Source organism: Ovis aries, chromosome 2 (genome assembly GCF_016772045.2).
Source record: "Ovis aries strain OAR_USU_Benz2616 breed Rambouillet chromosome 2, ARS-UI_Ramb_v3.0, whole genome shotgun sequence".
Classification (NCBI taxonomy): Eukaryota; Metazoa; Chordata; class Mammalia; order Artiodactyla; family Bovidae; genus Ovis; species Ovis aries.
The window spans coordinates 211,672,326-211,684,386 of record NC_056055.1 but is presented as its reverse complement, the minus strand read 5'-3'; the positions used below and the strand labels follow the sequence as shown (position 1 = coordinate 211,684,386).

At 38.3% G+C, this 12,061-nt stretch overlaps 1 protein-coding gene across 21 annotated transcripts in view; it reads right to left on the bottom strand.

The window, feature by feature from the left end:
- The window catches only part of UNC80 (unc-80 homolog, NALCN channel complex subunit), a 215,816-nt gene that overhangs the window by 4,174 nt on the left and 199,581 nt on the right, over window positions 1-12,061 (bottom strand). For 20 of the 21 annotated variants that reach the window (XM_042244174.2, XM_042244175.2, XM_027965136.3 and 17 more), the window contains 4 exons: window positions 10,182-10,238; window positions 3,346-3,427; window positions 2,263-2,374; window positions 1,000-1,199 (listed from right to left, as the gene is read on the bottom strand). In XM_042244174.2, coding sequence (XP_042100108.1) covers window positions 1,000-1,199; window positions 2,263-2,374; window positions 3,346-3,427; window positions 10,182-10,238 — 451 coding nt within the window. The remainder of the gene's footprint in view (window positions 1-999; window positions 1,200-2,262; window positions 2,375-3,345; window positions 3,428-10,181; window positions 10,239-12,061) is intronic. The other variant, XM_060410363.1, reaches the window with a different exon arrangement.

The following is a 12,061-nucleotide window of genomic DNA, read 5'->3' as shown; positions in this document are numbered from 1 at the left end:
ATAAAATATATAATATTGCCCCTTAGCTTTCTTTAAATACCACATGAGAAGAACGTGGGCTCAGAACAACGAGAAAAATATCTAAACAGCAACAAAAAAGATCAAAACAAAAGTTCCTCTCAGAAGATTCTATATTTAAAGGGCTTCCCTGGTGGCTCAGATGGTAAAGAATCCACCTTCATTGTAGGAGATGCCAGAGACATGAGTTTGATCCCTGGGTTGGGAAGATCCCCTGGAGAAGGCAATGGATACCCATTCCAGAATTCTTGCCTGAGAAATCCCATGGACAGAGGAACCTGGCAGCCAGTCCAGAGGGGTCGCAAAGAGTCGGACATGACTGAGTGACTAAGCATGTATTTAAAGGTTTCATCTAAATTGGTAACTTTATTCTTTTTAATTGAACTGTCAGCCATGTATAGTATACTGGTTTTCAATGGTAATTCTATTTTTTAAAATTTTATTTATATATTTACTTCTTTATTTTTGACTGCGCTAGGTGTTACTGCACATGGATTTTCGTTGATTGTGGCAAGTGGGGCCTACTCTTTCATTGAGGTATGCTGGCTTCTCACTGTGGTGGCTTCTCCTCTGTGCGGCACGGGCTCTAGAGCGTGGGCTCAGTAGTTGTGGCACACAGGCTTAGATGCTCCGTGGCACGTGGTATCTTCCCGGACCAAGGATTGAACCTGTGTCCCCTGCATTGGCAGGCAGATTCTTAACCAATGGACCTCTAGGGAAACCCTCAGTGGTCATTTAATTATGAAATATTTCTTAGTTTTTTCATAACAAAGAGTATAAAGACTTCTCTTATTCCTTCTCAAATAGATATATTCTTGGCCATATACTTTACAATTGATTTTTTTTTCATAATGATAGGACCAGTGTCTGACAGAACATTACTGACTCAGACTCAAATGATATGGATGACATTTACATATCCCCATTCTTAGACAGATGTATGCAAAGAGCAAGACTTGCTTGTTTCTCCAGGGCCCTCACCTGCTTGGGAGACAGGCTGTGAAGATCAGCAACAACAATGGCGGGGGAAGACGTGAGCACTGGTTTGTCCATTCCTTCTGGTTTCCTGGATGGGGCTGGGCTGCAGCCCTGTGGCTGGCCTGTGGCAGGAAGTGTGTCTGTTGGGGCACCTGCTGGCTCTGGCTGAGCCTCGATGAAGGTCACAGATCGTTTTTGGTCGGCTGTAGGTTGGAAGTAGAGCAGTAAATCGGAATAGGAGGATGGTAGGTTGGCAGTGCTTAATATTAGCTTTAACCAGTGTCTCCTGCCTTTCTTAGTAAAGACATTGCTGGTTTACCAATAAATGAGAGCACATTAGGCCATTAGGTACATGTTTTGATTTCACCTTCTTAGGGGCTTTCCTCATAGCTCAGCTGATAAAGAATCTGCCTGCAGTGCAGTAGACCCAGGTTCGATCCCTGGGTCGGGAAGATCCCCTGGAGAAAGAAATGACTACCCACTCCCATATTCTTGCCTGGAAAATCTCATGGATGGAGGAGCCTGGTGGGCTGCAGCCCACCAGGTGGGCTGGGGTCCCAAAGAGGTAGGCATGACTAAACAACTCACACTTCACTTCACTTCTTACAAACAGTAGCACATGGGTAGAAAAAATCATTTTTTACATAAAACAACCTTTCTGCATAAATTGTTTTTCCATAAAAACAAGATCAGTACACAGCATTAAGTGAACTGGGTCATCGCTCATAACAACTGCCAACAGGAATTAAAAGTTCCTATTACTCATCATGCCCTTGTCTTTGGTAAGACATATAACAAACCCAGTTCCTGGCTTGGGTAAATAAAACACAACCTTCTATCATCAAATTTCATAGCATTTGTGGTTCAACTTGGACTTCCCAGACCAGGGATTAAACCTGTGTCCCCTGCATTTGGCAGGCAGATTCTTAACCATGGAACCACAGGGAAGCCCTCAATAGTAATCTTAATTATTAAATATTTCTTAGTTTTTTCATACCAAAGAGTATAAAGACTTTTGTAAAGACAATTCCCAAAGACAAGGGAATTATTCATTTACCTAGGTGCACGAGGAGAGAGATGGGATTGAGGAAGGTGAGAGGAAAAAAAGGCACTCTAGATTCCCTGGGAAACTTCTTCCCTTTCCCTAGTGGCTTCCAAAGGTGTGTTTATCTGCATGACTCTCAGTCTCTGAAGGCCTTCCCCACCGTGTGGCAGGGCAGTGGGCCTTGTGTCACTGTCTACCCAGAGGGACACAGGAGGCCTCACCAGATGGCTTTGTCTTAGGTTGAATGCTTCTGCGGGTGGTTGACAGCCGAGCCCCGTGGCGGTTTCTGGGTTCAGTCTGAGTCTTCTGACGTGACAGTAGAGGACGCCTTAGCTAAAGGGAATAGGCAGAAAGAAAACTAGCAGGAAGGATCTAACTGCTGGGAGGAAAGACTGAATTCAGAGGAGTCTATGGTTTGTTCTCTTCTTTGAGGGTCCCTGTGGAGTCTTATGATTGTTCCTTACATTCTTAGCCAATAAAATAAACTTCTTCCTGCATATTTAAACACAAGTACTTATATAATTCTGGCATCCCCTTTAACCAATCCTATATTCTGTCTTAACGATTGTTACCCCTTTAGATAGCTTAAGAACATTAATATAAATTAAAATAGTCATAGTAAGAATTTCAGGATACAAAACTAGCAATGATTGCTTACTAGTCAGCCTTTGCTCATCTAAAACCTGCAGCTGAATATACTCTATCCTTGAAGGAAAGACTGATGAAAAACACCCCAGATTCTGAGAAAATGTCCAGCCTCCAAATCAGTGCTGGGATGTTCCCATCAAAGCCACAGCACAAAGCCTCATTTAGAGTTTTATTTAGATGGTAACATACAGGAAACCCGCCCTACCAAAGGAAATTTTTAAGGATAATCTCTCCTTGAATTTCAGTTTTAAATAGAATCATTAATCTTGAAATGAGGAAGAAAGGATGACTGTCTCTGCCTCTCTACAGAAAGAGACCTTCAGTGAGCTTTATAACAAATCTTCCATGGTCAGCAGTTTGACTGGCAATGGTTTCTGGATAGGGAGCAAATAAAAATATAAGCCCCCTTATTTCACCAAGTAACCAGGTTTGCTAATAAGATTCGGAGCTAAAAACAGAAGCCCCTAACTCTCCACTTTGCCCAAGCACTTACCATGTTTTAAAGTTGCTCTGTACTGCTTATTTCAGGTGGGGAATAAATATTTCAGGTAAAATAGAGTCTTAATACACATAAAATAGAGTCTTGATATACATTAAAAATTGAATAGAACTGCCCTTTCATAGACTGTCTCCCCTGCCCTTTCAGGGTTGCTTACCTGCCTCAGGCCCCTCTTCCTCCCCAGTGGCTGCTGAATGAGAAGGTTCTGTTGGCCAGGTTCACTCTGCACACTTGCCACCCTGTCAAGAGCATCACCAGTGTTAGCATGCCCGGAGCAGGCAAATGAGACAATCTTCTGGTGGGTGTTAGTCAAAATCACTTACAGGAAACAGTCACTTCAAAGATACCATTATCTTTGAAGGAGGGTTAGGAAAGAACCCCTGGGATGGGAATTTTCGCAGGTTTAGGAAGGAGGACACGAGGCCTTGTAGCCCCAAGCTGCCAAAATTGAGATTCTGTTTTCAATCACTGATGCCAGTCTGTCATTGAGCAAAACATCGATTCGATCACACCCCTGGTTTGGAAGCCACCAAAAGGTTTAACACATCATATGCTAATCTCAATTTTTTTTTTCAAGGGTAAGGAGAAAGGTGGTGACGAACAAACACGAACAACTCTATCACATGGATGGGAACACCTTTTAAAATATTTCAATTTACATGAAAATAAGATGGACAAATATCAAACACATCAGACACAGAATCCATTTGGGTGAAGGGTCACATTCAACACATGTTTGCAGCCTGAAGTCTCTGTGACTGAGTAAACAGTCACATAGGTAGACAATGAAAATGTCTTTAAAAATGATTTTAGATTTATAAGGCTGGCAAAGTAATTAAGCTATCATTACAACTTAGTAGCTTAATTAATATTGAATAGCTACACCCAAATATAGCACACAATTTGTAAAAGTAACAACCTGCTCCTCCCAAATTTACTGTGTATGTGTGTCTTTTATATGCAAAAATGGCTACCAGCAGTGGTCCCTATTTTAGTATTGGGTGAAGCTGAAAACACTGTCATGGACCCATGATCCTTTTTCATTCTGCATGCATGTATAATAGGGATTTATAATGGGAGTGGAGGTGAAAAAAAGAAATATACTGTGCCCCAGAGAACATTGTAATCCTGTGGATGATGCCAATGTGATTAATTAATTTTGGCTTTGCCTTTGCGAAAGGAGAGTCATCTACAAATAGTTTTTACAGTAAAATATTCCACAGAGGAACGCAGCGTCAGCAACTGTCCATGAAAAGGAAACAACTGTATGCATTCATTGCCATTTGAAAAAAATGAGCTCCCTAAACAAAATCTCCCTGCAGTTGTAGGAAGAGAAGTCGGTGGCAAGATGGACAATCAGACATTTCCCCTATAGTTAATCATTACATGGTTGACACAGTCACGTGTCATTTTTTAAAAGTCTTACTCATATTTCCACTGGAAGAAAAAATCAATGATTCCCAAATGGAGTTCATCATAGTTTTTCTGAAATAATTAGGCCATTTGGGATACATGAAACTCCATAAAGAGTCTTAAAAACAGGTGTTTTTTAAGACTTTCTTATTCTCCTGAATATCAAGTTCAAAAAGATCAATGTACATTGTTTTTATACATATATAACCTTGTACCATAAATGACCTTTCTATGTAGATGGAAAATTACCTCAAAGGAACAATGCAATAAATTCTGATAAGCAATACAGACTAAGTTGCTGGCATGTTTGAAATGACATCTCCTTATTAATTATACATTTTAATATGTGTCTTAAACTAGAAAGAGTGAGTATTCAATTACCATATGCACGAAAGTAGAAACAAGTTTTTCCCAAATACCAAGCAAAGCTTTCACTGGAGTGGATTCTTCATTGACATCTAAATGTTACCTCAGTTCCCTTGGCCGTAAAGGGAGGTTAATACTTACCATTTACCTCCCATTAAGGTAGAGAAAAGAAGTTAGTCAATGTAAAATGGTTTGAACATGAAAAGTGATGTAACATAGTATGCTTCATTGTTTTCGATCTGTAATGAGTTTATTGCTTCTAGAACACCAGAAGGAAGTAGGTAATAAAAAGTCTTAAAAATAATTGGGCAGAGAAAATGAGATAGAGGCAGTCCACTTGTTACACTTTTATTCAGTAATCTGAGATTGTGAGAAAAAAATGGTGCAAGAAAAGAAATACATGTCACCCAGGGAGTATTAAATGCCAAAAGATAATGGTAATTTCACGATGATTATTCCAAGGAAGAATCAAAAGCATCAAAATTTTCTCTATGGATAGAGAGGTTTAATCTAAGAAATGGATCAGGTTTATAGATTTAGTATTTGGTTGCTTTATATAAATGATACAGTTAGTGTTTCAATAAATGCACATATCAATGATTAAATTATAGAACATTCCCTTGGAAATACAGCTCAGCTAATATATTCTCCTTAAAAATATGATGCTAGCATGTTTATATTTGGAACATCAAAGTCTGGCTTAACTGTATGCAGAGGATACATTAGTGATAAACAAACAGAAATTAATAATAGAAGTAATGCACACAGAAGTAATTTTGGGTCTATATCAAATTGGAGTTGCATATAAAATATGGTTTCAATTTAGTTCTCCCCATGTCATGTAATATTTCTGTCATGTGCAGGATTTTTGATATGTGACTATCAGGTGTGCAATATAACACCAACCAGAAGACTATGGTGTCTACCCTAAGCACCTCTCTAGAGAAAACCGATATCCTAAAAATTTTAATCTTCAGAATGAGAAATGGCTGATTTCCACTGTTTTGCCAAATAAAAAGCTAAAACCATAAGTATAAAAGCAAACAAAACTTTCCAAATTGAAGTTAAATCATCCTTGGTGTTTCTGAGTCACTAAGCAATATTACTCTGGCAAACAATCTGGATTTGAGAAAAGTAAATATGGGTCTTGGCAGAACTGGCATGAGTCAGCTGTCTACAAACACCAAAGACCTTACTCAAAATGCGAGAAAGTAATTAATAAGCTAGAAAACTTTAGACAATGTTAGAAGACAATCCTGGCACAAATGATTTCTTTTCTCTCATTTCAGCATGAAGACTTGGAGTATATAAATATGTTGTTTAGTTGCTAAGTCGTGTCCAACTCTTTTGCATTGTGGGTGGATTCTTTACACCTAAGCCACCGGGGAAGCACCATATACAATAAATATGTATGCATATCCTAATGAAATACATATCTAATGGTATTTCTTAAAGGATAGGGAACAAAAGGCCATTCAGTAACGCAATAAAAATTTCTGTCACTCATCTCAAAGTACAAAAAAAGTGTATTTCAACACAGAAATAGACTTCAAAATAAAAGTTTTAAGCAAAAGTACTGGGTGAAACTAGTATATAGGAAATGAATTTGTATTTTCATTGCTTTTATCTATACTTTTAGTTTTAATTTTAGTATGGTTAGAGAAATCTGGAGGGGGAAGAGAAGGCACACAGCATAGCCATTTTCACCGGATGAGTGCCTTGTGCTGAGGAATGCATGAAGCCAGTACTGAAGGAGCCATAAAGAATTTACAGGAAACAGGGACATAAACAGTAGACAAAATCCTACTCTTCCCTTTCCCAGTAAAAGATTAGCATTTAAAGTTTACTTAGCCTCCATAACATCTAAGAAAATGTATTTTAAATGCCACAGCATTTAGAGATTAGAGACTGGAATTCAGACAAAAAGGGAAGGATCTGGATCTTAGCTCTCCTATAAGAACCGATTTAACACCGGGAAAGTACACTTCTCTGTGTATCACAACAGATAAACAGATATTTTTTAAGTTATTAATTCTCAACTCCATAACAAGGTTGTTTTAATCTTTTCTATTTGGGTGTACTTGCCAAATTTTCATAGTTTGGAAATGTGGATGATCATGAGATGGATAGATTATTTTTATTTTGTTTCATGCAGACTATCTATCTTGTTCAAACTTGAGTCACATTCTTATTTTCCACTGTGATTAAAATTACCCTTATGGAATCAAATAGCATTGTAATCTCTTCTCTCTTTTTTTTTTAAGCTAGAGTTGATTGTCAATTCCTGCCTTTCAAAATGTTCTAACATGTCCAAACAAAATTTAATTCTCAAGTATAAACTTCCAGGCTTAAGTGCTTGAATAACATTTTGCATGTTTATATTCTGGAGAGAGAAATATGGCCCATGGTGTGTATATTTGGGGGTGGGCACAGGGAGGGAAGATCTTCAATGAAGTTTCTGTATTTCTAAGAGCAAAAGTCTTAAAGAAGAGAATTCTTCCATGATATACATACTATTTCAAATTATTAGTTCCAAAATGGCAACCCATTCCAGTACTCTTGCCTGGCAAATCCCATGGACGGAGGAGCCTGGTAGGCTGCAGTCCATGGGGTCGCTAACAGTCGGATACGACTGAGCGACTTCACTTTCACTTTTCACTTTCATGCACTGGAGGAGGAAATGGCAACCCACTCCAGTGTTCTTGCCTGGTGGGCTGCCATCTATGGGGTCGCACAGAGTCAGACATGACTGAAGCGATTTAGCAGCAGCAGCATAGCATAGTGATTCTTACAGACTTATACTTCTTCCTATGAATCTTTATAAGAAACCAGTTAGCACACATTAAAAAAATCCTGGAAAAAATTTTCTAAAGGTCTACAAAATTTTTATTGGTTTCTACCTATTTATCAGATTATACTGTTATCCTGGAGACTTCCTCATTTAGGCTTCGGACCAACTTGCCTAAAACAAGTGTTCTTTCAAAAGCAAATCCCCAGAAAGTTTATCAAAATGTGGGGTTGGGGTGAGCAGCAGGGTCTATTACTTTCTGTTAGGCATGTTTCCTGATATTCTTTAAGCTTTAGAGTCAGGTTTTCCTTAGTTGAGGGCTCAGGTGTGTGCTAAATTTACATAGTTAATATCTTACTGCTTCTTTAGAACCTTAAGAATCTGCACTATAAAGAAGTTTCATGCCAAAAATAAGAAAGCCTGGAAAGCAAATATTAAAAGTATATATCCTATTTTATAAATCCACCTCTTAGTAATGCCAAAAGTTCCTCTCCTCCAAAGAGAACTTGGTGACATGGTGGCGTTTGAGAGAGATGACTGCAGTATATGGCAAAGGTGGGCTTGCTACGGCTGTCGGGATGCCTCTGCACTCGTGGAACTTCTTAGAATCCAAAGTGAGTGCTTCATTTTCTGGTTTCTTATTGATCACTAATCAATCAGGGTGACTGGCATCCAGAACTCAAACACACCAATTACGGGAACAACAGATCAACAAAAGTTGATCCAAAACAGTCATCAAAGAACTCATATGATTGACTAATTCATCTCTGGATAAAACCTATAGCATTGGCTCTGAACCACCCTCAAATAGCAAGAACTTGGGGTTTATTCCAATCTACACTGGACCAAAGGCAGATTGGATTGGTTTAGACAACTCCAGATTAGTCCGTTGGAACCCTAAGCCTGACAAAGAGGGCCAAGTCCTTGGGAGAATTTATAAAAATTAACTCAAACTCTTGTCTTCTCTCACCAACCCCAGACTAGTATTTTATTCAGTAAGAATAGAATTTGGCCTAGTTAGAAAAGATCTGGGACAAAGTCTGATTTAATACTTTCTACTGTCAGTAGGACATTGAAATCATCTTCCTAGCTAGATTCTCCTGTCTTATATGTAATATTAAGCATTAAACAAATAAATGCTTTGAAACCAGTGGTCATGGTGCTAGGCTGGGTTCAGAGCTCTTCCAATACTGTGAACAATGAGGGAAACCACCTGAAGGACTACTCTGTTCTTCCCTGTCCTTGAAGTTCTCAATAATGGAATTAAGCCTGCACTCTGCAGCACTTCCACATTTACCACCAATAAGAGACTGATCTATCCAGGCAGGGGCTTGCAAACACAAATGAATGTCATGAATTATGAGGCCAGTAAAAACAACAACAACAACAAAAAGATACACCTGATGATGCGGTAAATTTCCCATTTTCAGTTGCGAAAGAAAATGTGAAATCTGAACAAGATGCAAAAAGTAAAAAAAGGACAGCCTTTCACAGGAACGGCCTCTCAACATTTCCTCATCTTTGTGATACAGCAATAAACAAGGGAGCACTCACTATATAATGCGAACCTGAAAGAGAATATTTTCTCTTGAGATGAAACAACGGTACTCTTCGCATGAACAAGAAGCATTACCCCTAATGAGGATTAGTTGAGAGGTGTGAATCAACAGCACAAGATTAGGAATGTTTGACGTGGTTTATCTGAGTGTTAAAGGTGCAGGCCCCCTTTCCGAAGCTTTAAACCAATAGCCAAACCATTATATTGGTTGAATCATGAGAAGTCTCTTACCAAGAAACGTTTGTATCTGATATTTCATGGCAAATTTGGGAGTCATCTTAGCACTGGGACAGACATTCTTTATATAAACATGGTTTGAATAAGCTATCATAACAGCCTGTCACATTGCATGCACCAAAGAGAGGGAATTATATAAATCATATTGACATTGGTATTCTTATTATAGCATCACTGTTTTCTTATCACCCATGGTATTGGCTGGAAGACTTGTCTAGATTGGGGCTTCCTAATGATGGGGAGTTGTATTAAAAGGCTTTTGACAAAGAAAAAAAAAATTCTTAAAGACTATCAGCATGGGAGGGAATGTTTAGCTGGGATAAATTTAACATTTTATATATCAAACTCTTGAGATGGTCCATGGGATAAACCCCTAGAAGAACTCCAGGGATTTTTTTTTTTTTTAAGTAAACTTTTTAGGCCATTTGTGATGGAGCTCTGAGGCTGAAAAATGAAAGAGGCTACACCTTTGACTTCCAGGCTCGTGTGTTTATGAGCAACAAAGGGCAAGGAATGGAAATCGATATCAAGACGGGGTGAGAGGAGACAGAGAGACAGAGAGACGGAGGAGACAGGGAACAGCTTGTTTCCCAGCACAGACACCAATACACAGGTAGCATTGACACTGTACCTAGAGAGGCTGCCCTCAGCGGCCAGGCCCTGGGAGTCATCGAGGACATTAGGTTCACTGCAGGAGGGGTAGGGAGATGAAGCATTTAGGGAAAGAAAATGCAAAGGAATAAAAGAAAAAGAAAAAAAAAGGCATGCACTTTTCTGCTTCTAAGAACCAAAAATAAATAAATAAATTTAACAGAACGAGGAAGGAAAAGGAGACAGTCAACCATTTCACCTTGTGCTGGGTTGGTCAAGACATAGGACTCAAGGCAATGGGGAAGGGAGGCCTTTGGGTGGATATGACTCTCAGAGGAGTGATCTATTTACTGGTCAGGAGTTGGGACTTGTGATAAGCTCCAAATGGACACAGGAGCTCTGGAACACATTGCGGAATGAGTCTGTAGAAGATGAAACTATCATTCCTTTGATAACCATTTGGCTGGGTGGCTATGACTTTTCACCTGTCTTGTTCATATAATGTTTCATTGACCAGGATCCTGCTTCTTTCTTGTGATTTGTGACCTGATCACACAGAAACCACTTACCATGAACTGTCACAACCCAACTCTTGGAGCTGATGCCATTAAGAAAAGCAAAGAAAGAACCTGATTGCACCTGCTAATTTTGCAGTGAAAAGGGAAGTGAAGGAACAGAAGGAAGACAACCCTGGTGTATTCACACGGAACTTGCATTAACCTCCTCACTCCATCCTCTAGTGACTGAATTGTAAATGCCCCAAGAAGAAACCTGTCAGGTTGGTGAAAGAATAATTAAATAGTTTATTGATTTATTTGGGTGCTGCTGATTTATTTGGGTGATTTGGGGATTTGTGAACAGAAACTACGTCATACATACTTTCTCTCTCTTTCCTTCAGTGCCTAGCTCTGAGCTAAGTGTCCATGTGGCACTCAATAAACAGTTGTTAAAATGGATGGAATTAAACTCTTTAGCAAAGTGGAGCGCCTGCCTCTAGAGAATTGTTGTTCACCTATACTGTAAAAATAGCATCCATCCCCAGAAAGAGGCTTTCCCTAACAGAGAGAGACATCATTACCTTTGCTAGCCCTCCCAAGCAGGACTCAAGCCCAAAGGGTTTAGCTATATTATTTTTCTGGGTTTCTGGTCTATCCATAATAGAACAAATTTTCTCCCCAGAAATGAGATAACTCCTTAATGGATATGTACAAAGGGATTTGATGGCCTGGTTATGTTATGTAAATAACCAAAAAGAATCTCTACTTAAAATTTAAATCAAAAATTTTACATAGACTAAAGTTTTGGTTTTTTCTCAATAAAGTTTGCATATTTCTAGGAATTAAAAATAAATCTTTATGTACCAGTATTAACTGCTTGTATGACTTTACATCTTTTTTTTGGATATTTTGTAATTTGGCTCTCTTTTTGTATATTTTATTTATAAGACTTTCCTATCAAAGATATATTATCAGTAGGTAAAGAAGTATCTTTCAAGGATAATACTTTTATATTACAATTTTTATAACTCCATAGTATATAAATAATGCTTTCTTTACAAGTATATAATTTAATTATTAATATTTTATCATCTCCCCCATTTTTAAAATATTCTGCAAAACTTGGCTTTATTTCACAAATTTTATTTCATCTGTACAGTTCAGGAATGATAGGCTAAAGGATTTAGGTACAGAGTAATTATTGCTCCATGTAAACTAAATTTATCTGAGCACAAGAATGTCTCCTGATTGTTCTTATTCTCCATGTATAAGTTATACCACAATAACTCCATAGGTAATAAGAATAAACAATAAACTAGATGAAAACATAAGACTGATGCTTTGAAAGAATTCAGTTCCTGAAGTAAAAGTCCTAACTTTGAATAGATAATGTTTTATTTCTTATGTCAGATCCTTTTCTGTA